General features: G+C 30.9%; 1 protein-coding gene across 6 annotated transcripts in view; it reads right to left on the bottom strand.

The window, feature by feature from the left end:
• l(3)mbt (lethal (3) malignant brain tumor) overlaps positions 1 to 20,732 on the bottom strand; it is an 89,036-nt gene that overhangs the window by 11,586 nt on the left and 56,718 nt on the right. For all 6 annotated transcript variants that reach the window (XM_085821221.1, XM_035365314.2, XM_085821222.1 and 3 more), the window contains 8 exons: positions 19,740 to 19,834; positions 17,192 to 17,417; positions 14,475 to 14,786; positions 14,289 to 14,379; positions 12,507 to 12,647; positions 9,640 to 9,897; positions 5,178 to 5,227; positions 580 to 851 (listed from right to left, as the gene is read on the bottom strand). In XM_085821221.1, coding sequence (XP_085677347.1) covers positions 580 to 851; positions 5,178 to 5,227; positions 9,640 to 9,897; positions 12,507 to 12,647; positions 14,289 to 14,379; positions 14,475 to 14,786; positions 17,192 to 17,417; positions 19,740 to 19,834 — 1,445 coding nt within the window. The remainder of the gene's footprint in view (positions 1 to 579; positions 852 to 5,177; positions 5,228 to 9,639; positions 9,898 to 12,506; positions 12,648 to 14,288; positions 14,380 to 14,474; positions 14,787 to 17,191; positions 17,418 to 19,739; positions 19,835 to 20,732) is intronic.

Below are 20,732 nucleotides of genomic sequence, written 5' to 3'. Positions count from 1 at the left end.
AGTCACTGACCGGCAAATTCACCAATTGCAAATCATACAAAATAAATTCCTTAGAATTATTACAGATGCACATTATTTTGCCAGAAATGCTCTCCTCCACAAGGAGCTCAAAACTGAAGAACTTATTTGCAAAGAACAAATGATTGTTTTTTCAACAAAGCTTTCACTAGTGACTATGTAAACTACTCGCAAATTTTTCAACTATGAAATCCTGCATGCAGGCAGGCTTACTAGACCTTTGGCAGCTCACCTTTTCACTGATAGTGATCACAATTGCTTCATGGACTGAATTTTGTATATAGTGTACATATTTTTACATTATTTCTGCATTATTTGTTTTATTGTATAGCTTGCATTATTAATTGTAACATCAGGCTATGCTGTAATAATCTGATTATTCTAGTCTTCTTCAACTGTCCAATCAGATTCAATGTTTATAAGTTGAACATAGCATAATTCTAAATTTAAATTGTGTCTCTCCATACAAAAATATAAACAAACAATATTCTGAGGGTGGAAACGTCACAGTTTCACACATACATGAAAAAATAAAAACTATCAATAAAACAAAACACTTACTTGCTCTCTAAATAGTTTTCCAAGATCTATGCATCCTTTTAGAGATGAAACAAATTTGGCAACTTGGTTTATAGACCATTCTCTTACTGCACTGCCTTTAATAGAATTAAGTCCAGGAATTAATTGAGTATTATGCTCCCACGAAAGAGGCATTTCTTTAGGAGCTATCGTAAATGGAACGTTGAAAACAGAATCGTGAACTTTTTCTTCCAAATCTGTTTTCTTCTCACTTGCTGCCTGAGCCTTTCTCAGAGCTTCTAGTCTTAACTCGGCTGTTAAAAAAAATAAAATGCATATTAATTTTAGTAACTACAAAAATTATATTAACTTTAACCTCTTAACATTTACTTTTGTAAAAAATATGACATGTGTACTATTTTTTACTGAAGAATTTCAGGATTTTCAATGAAACGTGATTAAAATCATGTATATGCTACTGCTGCCATCTACTTCCCTTGACTTAGAACACCACAAATTTTTACCTGTTATGATATACTGAATTTTGCTTCATCTGATATGTAACTTCTTTTATATTTCAGCCCACAAATATCAAGGGAAAGAAAGTATTGCCTTAGTCTGCCATACTAATATGAGTGAGCAACAAGAGGTTAAATTAACAAAAGGGGTTTCTTTAACAATATCTTACAGATTACAACAGTTATAACCAGAGTTCATCAGAATAGTTAAAGCATAATATTATTAAAATACACAGAAAATCTAAAACAAAATACATTCTTAAAACTTGGGATAGTTTAAATTCAAAAGAAAATTTCTATATTATATACAGTACAAAGTCCGAAATCCAGACCATCGGGAACTTCGACGATTCAGGATTTGGGATTTTTCCGGATATTAGATCATCAGTTCAAATCTAGTAAGATGGCATGTAGAAATTAAAAATATGAAATCGTGATTTATGAAATAATGAAGTATTTATAATCTAAAGGGTATCAAAATTTACCAAAAAAAAAAAAGGTTAATATTTATTTGTTTACCTTATTAAACATTTCTTTCAATGAAAGTTGTTTAAGTTGCTCCATTTTTTGTGCTAATACTTTCTCTGCAATTCTGTAGACAGACATAATCTCTTGTTTAGTTAAATTGTTGAAGTCCTGTAACTGCTGTTTCGAGAATTCCGACTAACTTGTCAATCGAAATTTTCTCGTTTTCAGTAACTTCTCTGTCACTTTCTTCACTATCGGTAGCGGTATTTTCAGGATATAGAACCATACTACAGATTTTGCCATTCATTAATTGATTGATGATTGAGAAGCATTGTCATCACAATGAAAAATTTCTTTTATATCATCTTCATTTATTACCGCTTCTCCACATTTCTTTACAAAATCCGTTAATTGGAAAATTTCACCTTTGTTTTACAATATCGGAAAACCTTTAAAATTATAGGCTATCATCATCAAATTTAGCTATCCTTCACTACACATATTTGGCTAGCTTGGCGACTAACGACAAGTTGTTCTGTTAAATTTTATCTTGCTTCTATCGCACATTGAGACAACTAAGCCTGAATTGTATTAGTTATTATACTTATGTCTATTTCTTGCACATGCTTAAGGCTTATTAGGGTTCTGAATAAATAAATTACCACAAATACATAAGCCTTATTGAGGGCCAGCACTAGATATCTTACCGCCTGATGCAGTCTCTATTGGTCCTAAATTCTGCCATACGAGCCCTGGCGCTGGTTCTGGGTTTATGTGAATAACAAATCAGTTAATCTTAATTCAAATAGCCCTAAATGTAATCTTTGGGTCTATGAGTATCTTCAACAAAATCTACTTTTAGCATATGGAACGAAATTTCTAGTAAATTTTTCCTCATCAACATTAAATCTGTAATCATTGTGAAGCTTAATGTCAACATAAAAAGTTACCATACTCCTTTATTATTCAATTACTAACATTAAAAAAAAATTTTTAGGAATTGCTACACTAGTCATTACTCAAGTTGTCATGTTTTGATAAATATGTGGTGAAGAAAGGAAAGTATATTAAATAATGATTTGCCAGGTTGGTGTCAGATCAATGATGTATCTATGTGGAATGTTTTGGTTTGAGATATTCGCCAAAAAGCAGATATGCAGCAAAAGAGCCAAATTACTGATTGTACAAATTTATGCTAAAATGTTTGTTTCTTCAATAACAAGGTATTTTATTTAGTGTCAAAGTGAAATTAAGAATCGGTACTCTCCAGATGTTTTATTATGTGTGCAGGGAAGGAATCAAATGTGCATGCGTAAAACCTAGGAGAAAAATGTTGTTGGTGGTTTTGAGGTCTGGATTTCAGATCATTCCGGATAATGGATGTCCAGATTTCAGACTTTGTACTGTATTTTGTCTAACTAGCTTTGAAATCATACTCCTAAAACAATTTCTACCAATTCCAGAAATAATTTTAAAAATCTCAGTTTAAAGCCACTTACATCAACATTTTCTGTTACTTTTTATTCTCGCAATTTCCGGAATTTTATATACATTCAAACCCATTATCTGTATCTGCTTGAACAAACAAGCTACCTAATTACATTATGAATTTGAATAAAGAATACTTGATATTTTTAAGAAAATTTTATGAAAATCCTGTTCTCAGTTTCTCATTATAACTATTTTGGAAACAATATTTCTTAAATACATAGAGTTATTACTGTTACTGCTGAAGTATGAAATCCTTTATTTAATAAAATACTTCGTTATTTCATGAAATAGTTGATCAAGTTATTATGTAAAGTGTGTAATATATTCTAATTCCACACTTTCAATAATTATTTTATAAAATAATGATAGATACTCCATTAAAGCATAAAATAACAACAATTCTTCCGGTTGTTAGTATAAGCTACTATATTGAGATGTACAGGATGATTTTAATTACAGTTCCAAATTCAATCACATATGCAACATTTTTGTAATTTATGCTAATTTAAACTTATCTTTATTGCAGCTTTTGTGTCAGATACTCAGAACTCAATATTCACTTCATTATCTCAGAACATGATAATGAGTTGCTGGTTTAAAAAACAGGGCTAAATAAAGCCATCAGAAAAATATGTATAGTTTGTTCACAAAAAATGTAGCAATGTAATGAGCCTGTCTAATTACTGTATTTAGAAGATTACATTTTGGAGGACATAGCTGCTCAGAACATCTGCAAATTATGTTTTAATGAAATGAGTTATTCATAATGACATAGAAAAACTCTAATGAATGGCAGGGAATTCAAAGCTAAGAAGAAGAATTTATTGTCATATAAATCTCATTGAGAAGCCTGTACCTAAAGTCTACAGAAAAAGAGGCGATGCCAGATCTAAAGCTGTTATCATGAAAATAATCAAAGAAAGGATTACATGCTGTATAATTCAGTTAATTTATAGAATAACTAATTATTCTGTGAAATAATTAGTCAAGATGTGACATTATTAATTTATTACACTCCTTAACTGACTTTATTAGTTATTTCATGAAATAACTAGCTATTTTACGAAATGGTTGAATTATGCGTAAAATTAGGCATAGCAACAACTTGTGCTTGACATAGATTTTAGTCAAGACTCGATCAATTTTAAGGGCAAACAGGTACAGGTCCCTCTCAATCAGGAGCAACAATGTGCATGATAGAAATCATTCATAAGATCTCTATCTTATGAATGATTTCTATCATGCACATCGTTGTTTAAAATAATTTTCTAATGCATTAATGAATAAGAAAGGAAAATCACAGTAACAGAAAATATAGTCAAACAATTATGTGTTACTTTCTACAACAGAAACAATAATATCTTATGGCAGTAGTCTCCAACTCGATTGCATAGAGTCAAATGCACCACCTGTTAGCTAATGGGCTAGAATGTTTTTTTAATTCGCTAATATAACATATATTGGGGACGGCTAAAGATGGATAATCTCTAGGATCTCTTAGGATCTTTAGGATCGGGCAAGATGGATAATCTTGTCATATTCCATTTAACATCCACAGTTTCTGCCTTTAAGTATTATTATTTATTTTTAAAAAATGAAAGAATACAATAAATGTGGATTAAGCTATTTTATGATAGCCAATGACCAAAAGTCACATTTATTTCTTCCAAGACAAGGTTACCATCTATATTGAATGATTTTGTTTGATAAACCATTAAATAAAAAAGCAGTACAACACTGAAATGGTTTTCAAAGGGCAAAAGGCAAAACCTTAATAAGCAGATACTGGTTCAAAAGGTTTATTACTTTTTTATAGCTATCTGATTTATTTACTCCTGGCATCAAGAGCTCATGCTGGTAGAATTCTGTCAATTGGAACTGTTGATTAAAATTGCATTGGGGGGATATTTGTTAAGAATTTAATAAAATAGCCCTTCTTTTCATAAAGTTGCGTATTTCATTATTGTTATCCAAATTGCTAGTTACATTTCATGCCAATATTTATGTGTGATGGAAAGTGGTAATCTAACTGCAAATCTGAGCTCCAACATGTCAATAAAATGAAAAAAAGTAATTTTTAATGCAATTTTTAATTCATTTCTTTATTCAAAAGATACAAAACATTTTTTAAACATAAAGAAGTAACATATTTAAATAACATACCGATGTGTTTTGGTGGTCTGCCTCTCATACCTGTCCCAGGAAGTTTGAACCTGAAATAAATCAATGCTGTGTTTATAAAAAAGATGAATGAAACAGCAAAATTATAATGATCATAAAAGAAATAGACATATCAAATTATTATCAAGATCAGAATGGGCTGTACTGACAAAAACTGCCCATGAATATGTGCTTAAAATGGGTTATATTCTTCACATTTTTTATGTCAACATAAATAAATTCAGGCTACTGATTTTCCTTCTACAACAGTTTAGTTACCTGAAATCAAAACTCGGAGATATAAATAGTCTAGCTAGGCACAATTTTATTAACTTGTTCTCACAGAGAATTAATAATCTACATATTTTGTTCTTACATTTTAATATATATATATATATGTATATGTATGTGTATGTATATATAATTATATAGGTATGAAACAAAAATTAATATTTAATATTACTCAACTACCAAGTTTCCTAAGCACTACAGATTCAATTCTTTAGCATACTATGAAATCAGAATTCTTCCTCTTAAATATGGATCTACTGTATGCTTCATTTTCAGAATTTCTGTGTTTCTACGTCTCAGTGATCCTACATCAGTACGTCTAAATTTCTCTTCGCCAAGTAAATTGTGGCCACAAATGTCAACTGATATAAAAATGAATTTTTAATATTACTGCCAAGTTTCCTAATCACTACACATCCTAATCACTCAACTGCCAAGTTTCCTAATCACTACACATTCAAAGCTTTATAACATACTAAAAAATCTAAATATAAAAAACTGCTCTATAATTTTTCTATTTCTTTTAAATATTACATAATTACGAATTTTTGAATTGAATTCATTTAGACTTCAAATTATAATTCTTTAACTTTATTGGCTTACTTAAATTTTACTTTGAAATATAAAAATTATAATAGGAGTATTCCGATTTAATTCTGATTATGTTTCATCAAATCATTGCAGCCTAGGTGCAGGATTCTTGATAGTCCTTCCATACATTTGTTTATATATATGTAACCTTGTACTTTTGGCGGGAGATAAAAACATAATTTAAGATATGGTATTACATCTAATCAGTTAGCAGAGATAAGCGACACGCTGTCAGCAGGCAGCCGAAGAGGTGAAAGAGAGAGACTATGCAGCTAGTAGCTTTTTATACAGTACAAAGTCTGTAATCCGGACGTCCATTATCCAGAATGATCTATAATGCGGACCTCAAAGCCACAAACTTTTTTTTTGTATGCTTTACGCATGCACGTAATGCGTTTATGCATGCACGTTTAGCACAAAAAAAAAAAAAAAAAAAAAACGAAGCAACTTAAACAACTCGCATTGAAAGAAATGTTTAATAAAGTAAACAAATAAATATTAAGCTCTTTTTTTTTGTAAATTTTGATACCCTTTAGATCATAATTTCTCTTCATGCACATAATACGTTTATGCATGCACATTTAATGTTACACATGCACGTTTAGCACAAAAAAATGAAGCAAACAACTTACATTGAAAGAAATATTTAATAAAGTAAACAAATAAATATTAAGTTTTTTTTTTTTTTTTTTTTTTGCAAATTTTGATACCCTTTAGACCATAATTTTTCTTCATGTACGTAATGTGTTTACACATGCACATTTAATGTTACGCATGCACGTTTAATGTTTATGCATGCGCATTTAATGTTTACGCATGCACGTTTAGCACAAAAAAATGAAGCAAACTACTTACATTGAAAGAAAAGTAAACAAATAAATATTAAGCTTTTTTTTTTTTTTTTTTTTTTTTTTTTTTGTAAATTTTGATACCCTTTCGATTATAATTTCTCTTCATGCACGTAATGCATTAACGCATGCGCATTTAACGTTTACGCATGCATGTTTAGCACAAAAATCGAAGCAAACAACTTACATTGAAAGAAATGTTCAATAAAGTAAACAAAAAAAATATTAAGCTTTTTCTTTTGTAAATTTTGATACCCTTTAGATCATAATTGCTCCTTATTTCATAAATTAAGGTTTAATATTTTTAATTATATAATTTCTGCATGCCATCTTACCAGATTTAAATTGATGATCTATAACCCGGAAAAACCCCTAATCAAGAATCGCCAAAGTTCCGACGAGTCCAGATTACGGATTACTTTGTACTGTACTAGGTAAGTGCATATGTACAGCTAAACTGCAATTGATTAATTTTAGGTTCTTTAGAAGCAGTGTTGTGCAACGTGGAAAGATCTCGAATTTGGGAGAAAAGATGAACTTGGGGGAGAACATCAAATTTAGAATAGTCAATTTTAAGGTTGCCAATTATTTCTTAACGTAGCCATCATATTTTCTTATCTTACATATATATATATATATATATATATATCCATATATATAAATAGCAACTAGTTGCTATTTATATTTTTGGCCTTGGCAACAGTAAGTGTTGCTAGCAACTGCAGACGACTCCAATAGAAAGTTTGATATTTTTAACCATAACTTCTTCAGAATGTTTTGCAGTTTTAGCTTGATTTGTGTTGTTTACAGTAAATTGAAAAATTCATCTCGGGCAAAAATAGAACTGACTCGTGAACATTTTGGTGCAATTATTTTTCATAACATTTGATAAGGATTATCAAGACAAGAGTGCTTCAATGAACTTAATTCTTTATACAGTGATAGAGCACTAAAAACTGGTATAACGAATTCAATTGTGGTCAATGTTCGCTCCAGGACGAATCCCGTGAAGATCATTCAAAATCGGTTGTTGTGCCAGAAAATATTGATGCTGTGCATGAACTGATAAAGCAAAATTATCATGTGACATACCGTGAGTTTGAGACATCTTTGGGCATTAGTATGAGAAGCATCAATATGATATTACATGAATATTTGGCCTTAAAAAAAAAGACTTGTTCATACTAGATCCCGCATAATCTGACAAACGCTCAAAAGAAGGCTCGCGTCAATTGGTGCAGTAATATGTTGGAAATATAAATTCAAGGTGAATCAAAGGCTGGGTATAACATCTCTATTTAGTTGACAATCATGGATGTATGTACGCTTATGAACCCGAAACAAAACAGCAATCGATTGTGTGGGTGTTTCAAGACGAGCCAAATGCAACAAAAGCTGTTCGCAGAGGAAGAACATCGAAGCAAATGGTTGCTTGTTTCTTCTGCATTACCCGTCATGTGGCGACAGTGGCAATACAGCAATGCAGGATAGTCATCACTACCACTACCTTTCCACAGCCACATATGTAGGATGAAGGTGGTAGAGTACTGCTTGGTATGGTCAACCTGCTCCGCTCATCCCTAAAATGCGACCACATTTGAAGTCATCCAGTTGTTTACAAAGTCTTCAACAACATCACAAACAGCATTATTGATTGTGTCTCCAAGAAACTGCAATGCCAATAACAAGAAAAGATTAACTGTCTGCAAATGTTACCTGTTTTGTATGATGCTAGTTGTGCAGCAGAAACAGGTGCCATGATCAAAGTTAACACTCACTGAAAATTTAATCATTTGCATATTTGTTAGGAAGGAATTTGCATACAAAATTTCAAGATGATCAGTTTTTTTTAAGGGTGTTTACTTTACTTTCTTTTCTCTGGAAGGGTGTACAAAATAATGATTGCTACAGGAATGACTGCCTATTTTCAGACTCGTGATATTGCAATAAACAGGCTTGACTAAATTTTCAAGGCCTATGAATGTTAACTTCTCTCATTGCATATGCTTCTACTGCTCAACTAACACTGTATAAAACAGGTAACAATTGCAGACAGTTACTTTTCTCATTGTTGGTGTTGCAATTTTCTGACAAAGGCCGTGAAGAATTCATGAAATACAATCCCCTCTTTTTATTATTTTAAATTGTACAAAATGGTTTTCCATGGGTATTCATTAAAACTGTGTTGCAAGTGTACTACAAGCAGCCTATGGAAACAGAAAATGCTCATTTAAGAAGAATTCTAAACATGAAAGATTAAGGCCAGTGGTCCAGCAAGAAGCAAAGCAGAAAGAAATTCAGGCCCAAATTCAGAGTTTGGTGCTTATGACGATGTTTCAGAACAAAATACAACCATAACTGAATAAGCATAATTTTTTTAACATGAATAAATTCACAGATATACAGAGAATAAATATACATTATTGTAATTGGATAAATATTAATTGTTCTGCATGAAAAAAAAATTCTTTGACAAATAAGACTTAAGGCATCATTTAGAACAAAAATTAATATAAGACTCACTCTTATTCTTAGGAAAACGTGGTATTTATTAGCTTTGAATATATAAATTTCAAAACTGAAGTACACGGAAAATATATATACCTAATTTAAATATCTTGTAAAGATTAAAATAGCATCTCACAAAACCTAATTGTAATAAATCACATTGTTTTAAATCCAGCTATATATACATTTTACGAGTTAATATAAAAATATTTCAGATGTATACTTACTTTTTTCTACCTCTGCCGACACCATTCCGTGTCTTAATACAATCGACAGGTTTAGTATCTGTACTCACAGAAGTATTAGAAGCAGTTGATGGTGTAGGTGTTGAAACAGGACTAGGAGTTGGACTAACAGTAGTAGCAGTAGTTTGTTGTACTTTTAAAGCATTCTTTTCAGCAAGTGGACAGCCTGAAACTCTATGATGAACAGAGTATTTACCTTTGACATGGCCTACTCCATTACAACCAGGAGTAGGACATCTCCTAAATAGAGCAAGCTGGCATATAATACTTATTTACAATTAAAATTTAAACTACACATATGAAAACACTCTCAAGTTATGCCTAGGCAAAAATATATAAAAATAAAATGCCTCTATTCGGGAGTTCTTTAAAGTAAGACCAAATAAGCTTGCTAAGTGTGTAAAATTATTTTATTTACAGACATTTCTGTTACGTACACAAATATCCATGAAACTTACCTTAATTGCAAAAATTAAAGCAGCAAGAATTATCTATTAAAATTGCTAATATACAGTTTTTTTAGAATGATCTTATATTATTACAGAGAAATTTAGATATTTTATAGTAAATACCAACTACATTTCAAAAGTTCAAAACACATTTAATTTAGCTTAATTAGTTCATTAAGATGGTATAAATTGTACATTTATAGGTAAGAAAAGGAAAAGTGAGATATCTGTGTATTTGCACATAGGCCACCTTGACCAAACCACTGCTATCAAAGACATGACTCCAAGGTACTGTGGGAGGAATCTACACTGCACAAAAAAGGAAAAAAAAGGGGGGGACAATTCTATATCTTCCATTCTATTGGGCCAATTGACGAAATTCAACTTGTCTTTTAAGTCTTGAAAGCATGGCCTTGGATATGTATTAGATTTATACATAGCACTGTTCTAATATAGGTATTTTAACACAAAATCGGACCTTTTTCTGAAATGCCATGCCAATTTTTTTCCATACTTCGATTCTACGACTCAAATTACGCCAACTGCCAAGTTTTGTAAGAACCGCACAATTAAAAAATCGGCTCTCAAAATTTTAGCTCCTCAAAGTTAATTAAATTTGATATATATTTATTAATATTTGTTTTTTTATTAAACATATTTGATTCTTCCTTTCACATTTCAAAATTTAGGTTCATTACAAATAAAATTCGCCCATTCTTTAGGATTTATTTTTAAAACCTGTATTTTTTAAATCTGTGTATTTAAATCACTTTTATAAATTTTTTGAAAAAACTTTTAAATTATAAACTATAAAATTTTTACCATCATCTTAAAGTAGATGTATTTCTAAGCACACCTGCCAAAGATTAGGGTTTTTTATTCAAAATTTCCTAGGATATATGTGAATTTACATATTGGCGCTTTCAAAATTTGGCATATTCGTTATAAGCAAAATGTGGTTTATGCTCCTTTACAATGAGAAATAGAAAAGGAAAATAGGTTGCTATAAATTAAGAAGTTCGGCAAGTGAATTAATCTTGTCGCAGACTGAAAACAAAATGTGCAAAGATAAATTTTTGAATTTCTCCATAAATTTCGCACCAAATTTTGCAAAATTTAATATTTAGGCATAATTTGAGTTGTAGAATCAAAGTATGGAAAAAAATTGGGACGTTATTTCAGAAAAAGTCAAATTTTGTGTCAAAATACCTATGTTAGAGAAATGCTGTATATAAATCTAATATATATCCTAAGTCGCACTTTTCGAGACATGAGAAACGAAATTTGAATTTCATCAATCGGCCCAATAGAATGAAAGATATAGAATTGTCTTTTTTTTTTTTTTTTTTTTTTTTTTTCCCACAGTGTACATAAATGACTAAATTTAACATAAAATTAAGGCACAAAATTTACTACAGTTCATTAGCAACCAAACTCATTAAAGCAATATTATTACTGAAAACACTTGCAGTACAAAATAAAATGCTCTGCAATGAAGTTGAAGCACCTGGAAGAGAGAACAGATGTGGACATCCCGATACCTTTTATAGTAGTGGAGCAGAAGTTAAAGTTGCTTTGGAAGAAAATTTTGAAAAGTTTCAAGAACCAAAGGGCAAATTTACTATAAGCAATAATTTTGGCCTTAAAAATTGAAATTTATTATTTTTATCCTAATAATTAATAGAAAGCTATAGTCTGCTTTTTTTAAAACTTTTTATTTAATATAATTGATATGTTCCTCCTTCCTGAATTTTAAGAGAAGCAGATTTCATTGAAATTTACAAAACTAGATTTTATAAATGAAATAAATGAAGAAAATAAATGAAGGTTGCGTATTTTATTCTTACATACATAAGAATATCAGTTTACCGACTTATTTAGCCCTTTGAGCAGCTCGGGTTTTTGGATCTGTCATGAAAACCTGCATTTAAAGAACCTTCATTAGCTAAATATGTATATTTACCTATTTTAGTCTCTATTTTCATTAACTTACATTTATCAAGATGGCATTTTATATTATCAATGAAAGTAAGAAAGCAAAATATTTTAAATTATAAGCTAATAAATAACAAGTGACAAAACATCTCATGACCGGATAAAACCTGTCATGGTCCTCGGAGGGTTAAAGGATATGAGAAAAACTATATTGTTTAAAACATTTGAAAAAGAAAAGGAAAAATTTAGGAATGAAAAGTTATTGCAGATGATTTCACTCTTTTTACTATCACTTAAATCAAAACAATACATAACATAAATATGTACTGTATAGTAAAAATAAATATTAGATGCTTTTTTTTCTGTTTTATCTATAAATTATTTAATTTAAAGTCTTCACTATTTCTAAATTCTTAGAGCTATCACGTTAGAAAAGAAAAGCATGGAGCATTCTAAAAATGTTACCTTAGCCCATCCGTTGTTCCTCCTTGATCTGACACTTTTTTAGCACATTCGTTCAGTGATTCTTTTGTTATGATTACTCTGTCTTGACATGCATTGTCCAATTTATTTAAATTTATCTGAGAATATGGACAGCCAAAGGCACTGAAAATGAATACAGTACTACAATATTTATAAAAGATTTTAGCTATTAATTAAATGTATGTTTTTAAGTTTTCAATAACAGCATTAAGAATATATTTCAATAACCATATAAGAATACATTTCAAAGCAAAAAAATGAGTTTAATTATTATAAACTTACATTATCAGCTAATTTCAAATAAAATTTCTCAATTAAGATTACTTTTAAATCATACATCATGTAAGAAATATGCAAGAAAATATATGAATTTTAATAAATTCATATTTTTAATATGGATTCTTGAACACACATATTCACTAAAATACCACTTTATAAACCCTCCTTCACAAAATATACACAATTTATTTTGTTTTATCACGAATAATGTTTTTAAATTTTTCCTAGTAATACAGTTTTTAACATAAAAACATATCGAATATGAAACGTATACAGCAAAGACAGAAGAGTTTTAATATATATTTTTATTGCACAAAAGGATGAAGCAAGAATTGATATACATTTCTATTGCACAAAAGGATGATCTCTACTTGTTCATTATCCATATAATATTGCTGATAATCACTTGAATGCTCATCTATCAGCACTATCTATTACATAATATAAGCATTGTGTTCTTATTGCGACCAAATTGCATCATTTTGATATAAAAACTATATCATCCAATCACTAGCCTTTATGCTGTATCTAATCCCTGACACCTAATCACAAAGTTTCAGATAGCTTTCCTAGACATTTCTTAATATATTGCTGCAATTATCATTTGGACTGACTTCATGCACTGGTCAGTTGTGCAGGCTAAAGTCTGAAGGCTTTCACTTCATGTTTGGTTTGGTTTGGTTGATTATGGCAAAGCATGCAAGGGCTATCTGCCTAAGGGAAGGTACATGGAAGACTTTCTAAATACTTATACCTACTTTCTAAAAGAAACTGTCTCATATCCACATTACGCATGGAGAAAAGCATGGAAATGCCAATGCAGCCAGCCCATCTGCCACGTACTGAACCCACAACCAACTACCAATATTCATCCCCTATACTACTTGGCCCTCACTTTATGTAATACCACAGAAAAACATTACAAACTATGAGGACAGAAGAGCGAGCCAAACATGAAATGTCATAACATAATGTTAAAAAGTGTTTTTTTAAAAAAGGGGGATGAAAGAATTCCCTTGCATGGATGCTCTTACTATGTACTGCTACAGTTCTGTTACAATATAATGACAGTTCTGTACCGATACAAACAAACAGCCCATCACACTCATTTCATTTGTGCAGTAAATGTCTGTATCATTTATCAATAGTTTTTGGTTATATCCGTTTCATACTGGATGATTTTCCTTAACTAACTTATACAAAATAACCTGCAAAATTTGAACTAATGCTTAATATGGAGCTATTTTCATTTCATGTATCAAGATAAGATCTAGCTAGAGTTAAAAATACTCAAATATTTAAATCCATTTTATTTAAATAAAAATAATTTTGACTTTAACTAATAACAATTTTAGAGTGCTAAAATTAATGACTTAAAATACATTAATATAATGATCAACATATTATTTCATTCAATCAAAATTAAAAGGAAAATGACTATACATTAGTTAATACATTTCTTATATATTTGTCTACATAACCTACCTGTGATGAGTAGTATACTTTGGACCCTTAATGTGCCCCTGACCTAGGCAACCTGCAGTTGGACAAGGTCCAGGCTGACCAGGAGCAGTAACTATAAAACAAATTTTAAAGTATAATACACATATAGAACATTACAATAAAACATTTTAAATACTTATACAATAACATAATACAAAAGATTATTACCTATAGGTGGTTCTAATGGATGGCCAGTTTTTGAACACCAGTTAATAGGATGAATATCAGGATTGTTATCATCAACCCAATAGTCGTACACAGTAGACCAGCCATCAAAATGTATTAGCAAACTATGATCATTCCTATCAGCAATTGTAGCTACTCTAATTAAAATGGGATTGCGTCTGTCAACAGCTTCCAATTTCATACCCACTTTAAATTCATTAGGTGTACATTGCTTAAAGGCTCTTGGAGCTACAGCTGTACTCCTGGTGTCTGCTAAATACTTTGTCCAATTGAAAGATGCAGCATCTTTAACTTCTAAAATAAGAATAATTGTACAAATAGGTAACGTATTAAATACTTACAGATGCATACTGAAATAAGTACACATATATAATTAATACAGGTAAATAGGTGCCTTTTTTAAGCAAAACATGAAAATTATCTGCCTTAGTCTTCTACTAAAAACTAGTTTGCATTTACATGACAATGGAAAAAGGGGGGAAAAAACATTAACTCTTTGAGGAAAAGGCAATTTTTTCAGCAAAACTCTTGTTTTATTTACTATATCAGGTGTTGCAATGAAATTATTTGTGACAATTACACATATTTTGTCCAAGGCATGCAAAAAAAAAAAAAAAAAAAAAAAAAGACCACTTCTGGTGGTTAGTGTCAGTGACCATCGCCCACAGAACACATCCCTACAGATAAGTCTCTATAGTCATGAGAACAGTTCTTCTTTTTTAAGCAGAGTGCAACTTTGCATGTGCTGCATTCCCACACTGATTTTACATGCTTTTTCTTTGAGCTGCAGAGTGTGCATCGTTGTAATGTTGTCTTCGATGGCTGATGCTTATGTTCTTGAAGAAGAATTGCTGCATCAACTACTGGCTTATGTTTCTTGATTGCCATCTAGTGAGCTAGAAAGGAACTTCAGAAACGATCAGTCTTGAAAACCACTCGCATGAGCAAGCAAGATAGTAAGTAAGATAGTAAGATTCAATAGAAAAGGTGGTTACTGTAGGTAACTACCGCCCTTCAAAGAGTTAACCTGATAGGAAATTAAATCAAAACAAATTATAATCATTTGGTGCTCTTTTTCACTCAATACCAAAAGAGAAACAATTAAGAAAAAAGAAACTTAAAATATTCTGCAATACTTCCAAATTGTTAGGAAAACAAACAGAGAGTGTTAAAAAAGGGGGAGGAACAATAACTGCAGCATTTAAGTTGTATTACATGTTTCAATAAAAACTAAGCAATAAAAATACCTGCACTTAATAGGGTACGGAATTTAAATTGTATGTGAGAGATTCATCTCAAATTTGATATACTGATATTTAAATGCAGTTTAATGTGTGTTTAATACATTTCAAGATAGAAACAGATGCTTTCTCTTACCAATGAGAAAATGTTTTACCTCTCAAAATACACTAAAACCTGAAAGGAATATCAAAATAATCTGCAAATGGTCAAGAATTCACTTAAATACCACTTTCTAGTCTCCTTACCAAAGTACCACTCACTAGTTTAGTGTATTCACTAAAATACCACTTTATAGAAACTTCCATGCAATTTAATTATACATCATAAAAAAGACTTCTGGAAGTATATAACTGATTAGTGCAGATAAATGATAAGTTAATAACTGGAATGAAGGAAACTGCTAATATTTATGACAGTCATAACATTTATGTACTGTTTTAATTCAAATCAAAAGTTTATAAAAAGAATTGGATATCACAAATAAAACTGAAATAGACTGGAACAATCATCTTCAAGACAAATTCACAGCCAATAGGGATGGAGAACAGATGGAAAAAAAGTAGAAGAAACAGCACTGTTTAAGTCAGTAATTCGTTAAGCAAGAGAGTAAATTAACCAGATTAGCTTCAGAGTTACCTTGTTACCCATAGAAATCAGTGGTTCAATACATAAGTTTCTTTATTTGCCTGTGAGTCAGAAAGACTGACTCACAGACAAATAAAGAATATGCAGTCATTGAAAATTAGCAGTATTATCCTACCTTCCACAATCAAAGCAAAATAACTGGACCAGTGTGTTCTAACACAACAATAATACGAGCCAGTGTTAGTAAACTGTTTTCCATTAAAAAATCACTCTTACTGTTTGCATTATTAACAAAAAAAGAATTTTATTAAAGGTACAAACCAATGAATAGTTCGTTTAAAATTCACAACAGCGAATTCAGCAGAATTAGCGTTTATGCACTTGCAGATATCTTAAGAAGCTAGTTAAAAACCTTCACAATATTTACATATCTTATAAGGTATTTCTCCTATCTTCTTAGCATGCCTTCATGGTGTAGCAGTCAGCACACTCGAGAGGTCCGTGGCTCGAGTCCCGGCGAGGGACGCTGCTCATTTCTTCAATTTCCAGCTATCAAAAATCCTAATGACTCTACAGTTGTGCCTGAACTGAAAAAGGTGATGGATGATCATTCTCCATCACCAAGATTTGGCGATTGGGTTTCATAATCCCCAATCGCCCTTTAAAAGGGGAGTATATAAGGTATTTCTTCCACCTTCTTAGCATGCCTTCATGGTGGTCAGCACATTCAGTGAGCATTTGAGAAGTCCGTGGTTCGAGTACTGGCGAGGGCATTGCTCATTTCTTAAGCTTCCTGCTATCAGAAATCCTAATGACTCAACAATCTATAAAAATTTATGCATATTAATCATAAATAATATTTTAGAACTTACCTTTTGGGGGTGTTAAAACACGACCATTGTCTTTACACCAATTCACAGGATGCAAATGAGGGGATGAAGCATCTGCCCAGTAATCATAAACATCTTCCCAACCATCAAAATGAATCAAAAACCTATGGTCCATAACATCAGTGATAGTTGCGACACAAACCAAGGAGGAGTTTTTCTTGTCAATGGCTTCAAGTTTCATCCCAACACGAAAATGCGGACTGGGAGTCTAAATATAAACAGATGGATCAGAAAACGTATCATACTAAATAGTTATATCAACATTATTTAAAAAACTGAAATAACAAAACCTTTTTATAACTAAGTTCTTGTTCATAAATAAGCATTACATTTTTAATTTTGTAATTTAGGAAATTTGCAAAGTAAAGAAGTGCAAGAAAAAAAAAACAGAATGCCATTAAATAATACATGTATATTAAAATAGATGTAAACATATTGCACTGTAGAATATTTGATAAATATTTTTAATGCATAAAAATTGGAAAATCATGCACAGGAAATTTATTACAAAAAATCTGATGTGGACACATGACTTCCTTGTATAGTCTATTAATTGTGCACACTCTCTGCTGCACTTCATTTAAACTTATTTCCTTGAATTTCATTAGAGATATATTTCTCATTCAATCTATTCAGCTCTCACTCCGTAGCAAGGCAAAAAAAATGTAAGAACTCAAAACATCTTCATTAAAAATTATAAAATTTAATTTTAAAAAATAATAAATAAAACACCACAGTTAAAAAAACATTTTGCAATTAAAGTAGTGTTTCTATACAAAAACAAGCAATTTGATCAATGGGCAGAAAGACAAAATTTTAAGTTAACTTCTAGTCCCACTGGGCAAAGTGACACTGAAGTTGGTGCACCAACCTACGTGTTGTTGTTGTTGCTAATCCTCAAGTCCAGCTTCTGCTAGACAAGATCCACGAGTTTATTCACCTTCAAAAAGTCACAGACTAGCATAGGAAACTTAACCATGCGATCGTAGGACAAACTCAGACACCTAAGAATATATGCCGGAGAAGCCTGCTCATTGTTACATTTCAGACAAATCGGGTGTGTTTTTTTACCTGTCTGTAAGGCAAGGCTTCTTAAATGGCCACTAAGAAAGCAGGAGAGTGCTGCCTTGGTACATCTGTCACACTTCTTAGTGAGGGATCCACCAGGGGATTCAAGCCGGAGGAACAATCCAAGTCATTTTATCAGTATGCTTTCTGGCAGAATACAGTTCAAGGTAAGTCAGACAATTAGAAGTAGTCAAAGCCTGCTCGGCATCCTTCTTTGCCAGAGTGTCTGCCTCTTCATTTCCCTAAATGTCCATATGTGAGGAAATCCATTGAATGAGCACATTACAAGAGGACGAGACTTGTTTTAATTTAGTGAGAATTTAAGTTCCAATTTTGTTACCTACATTACACCAGTTTGACAAATGTTGGATTATCAGTCTAAGACTTTAGGGTCTAAAAATGACATTATATAGCTCAGCCCCTCATCAATAGCAAAGAGTTCACTTTTAAAAACTGAGCTAAAGTCAGGAATTCTTTTCTTTATTTTAACAATTCCATTGAAATCTCTGATAAATACCCTACTGCCAACAAGGGAATCCTCATTTTTGCTACCATCAGTACATAAGAGTAGTGTTGTTTGGGGGTTGGGACCAACCAACTTAATTCACTATACTACTAAGAGTTCAAATGTAAACAGATTCACACTACGTTAGGCTTAGCTGCGATTACACTTATAAATTGTTGACAATTCTGCCAATATTTCATGCAAAAAAAATTATCATAAAACATATGACTATCTTATTCACCAATTTGCTGATATTTTCAATAAGTAACCCATGCCATATTTATATTATATAGAAACTACAACTTAAATTATGCAGAATTTTTTCTCTAGCTTTCAGATACAGTCTCAATACTAGTAACTTATTTTTTGCTTAATTAGAGATTATTGTTAAAATATAACTTTTCTTGGAGATTATTTAGAAATGCTTTATTTGCAAAGAAAGACCTTACAGCTTTTGGAAAATAAGCACATCATTTATACTTGCATGAATACAAGGGAATTTATAAACTAAAATAATTTCTCATACTTAAAATAAAAATAACCATTTTAGGTTTTTAGCTCTTGTTTATAAATACGCTTTTAGTCTATTTCATTGTAAAAAATGGAGCCTAATCTGTAATCAGTGTAGTTATATGAAAAAATTCCTTACAAAGTTTCATGACATTCATGCAAACAAAAGAAATAACTCACAATACTTAAACCTGTTACCTGTTACAGTAAAATTTTAACTTCAAAATTACTTAAAATCTATAAGAGATCTTCATAAAGACCTCTTGCATCTACACTCCAGTGTTAAATGAGCATCTTACACCTTTTTTAATGCAATTCATTATTTATTATGAAACACTTCATTAAACATACATAATAATGCTACAAAACACATAAAATAATAATATAATTTATACTGCTTACGCAGTTAATAAATAAATACCAGTAACACACATATATTATAAATACCTGAGGGCTCCTATATGTGAATAAATGCTTTGGAGCTGCTTCTGCTTTAGAAAGCTTAAGATAACTATCCCAATTGAATTCTTGAGAAGTAAATCCTAGAGCAAGATAAAATATGTTGTAATGATAGGGATTCCGGAACATTCGATTATATGAAAAAAATAAATAAAAGTTATTTCTTGTCAAACTTGTCAATTGCCCTATTACCTTTCTTGCTGAATAATCAGTAGTACTTCACCCCCTTTCCTTTTCTACTGAAACAAAAACCACCAAAATGACTGTGATAGGGAGAATTCAGCTTTAGTTTGGTACCGATTTTCAAAAAATAAACTCAATGCATTTCAAGAGAAATTCTGATAGCAAGTTAATACCTAGTTCTTTTAATTATTCTTAGTACAAAGCAATTTTGTGACATCATTCTCAAAATTTAGTACATAAATATTGTTACTCAGAAGAAGGAATGATTTTCAACATGTTAAATAGACACAGTATAGAAGAAGGAATGATTTTCAACATGTTAAATAGACACAGTATAGAAGAAGGAATGATTTTCAACATGTTAAATAGACACAGTATAACTTAAAATAAAAACAAAAGCATACAAATTATGCACTAGAACTCCATTTACCTGAACTAAAGCGAGAAAAGATATTTTCAATAGTGTGATTTTTTTTCATACAATCGAGAAAACTATTTTCAACAGTTATGTGACAGAAATAAAATATATATAATATTAAATTTGTAACCTTAAAATAACTATAATGATATTTTAATTTCTGAGAAAACTAACAGATCAGCATATTTTACCGCTGCGTATAATTTGTATCATCATTTATCAAATTAATATTATTTTGTCCCATATGTGATGCATGTTTATACATACATATACCAATGTTAAGCAAAAATGAATTCCACTAAATTTATACATCCATACAGTACAAAGTCTGAAATCCAGACTCATCGGGACTTCGGTGATTCCAGATTTGGGATTTTTCC

This window comes from Stegodyphus dumicola, chromosome 7 (genome assembly GCF_044657685.1).
Source record: "Stegodyphus dumicola isolate Sdum_Otavi_A_Nest chromosome 7, ASM4465768v1".
Classification (NCBI taxonomy): Eukaryota; Metazoa; Arthropoda; class Arachnida; order Araneae; family Eresidae; genus Stegodyphus; species Stegodyphus dumicola.
This window is presented reverse-complemented; position numbering and strand designations above follow the sequence as displayed.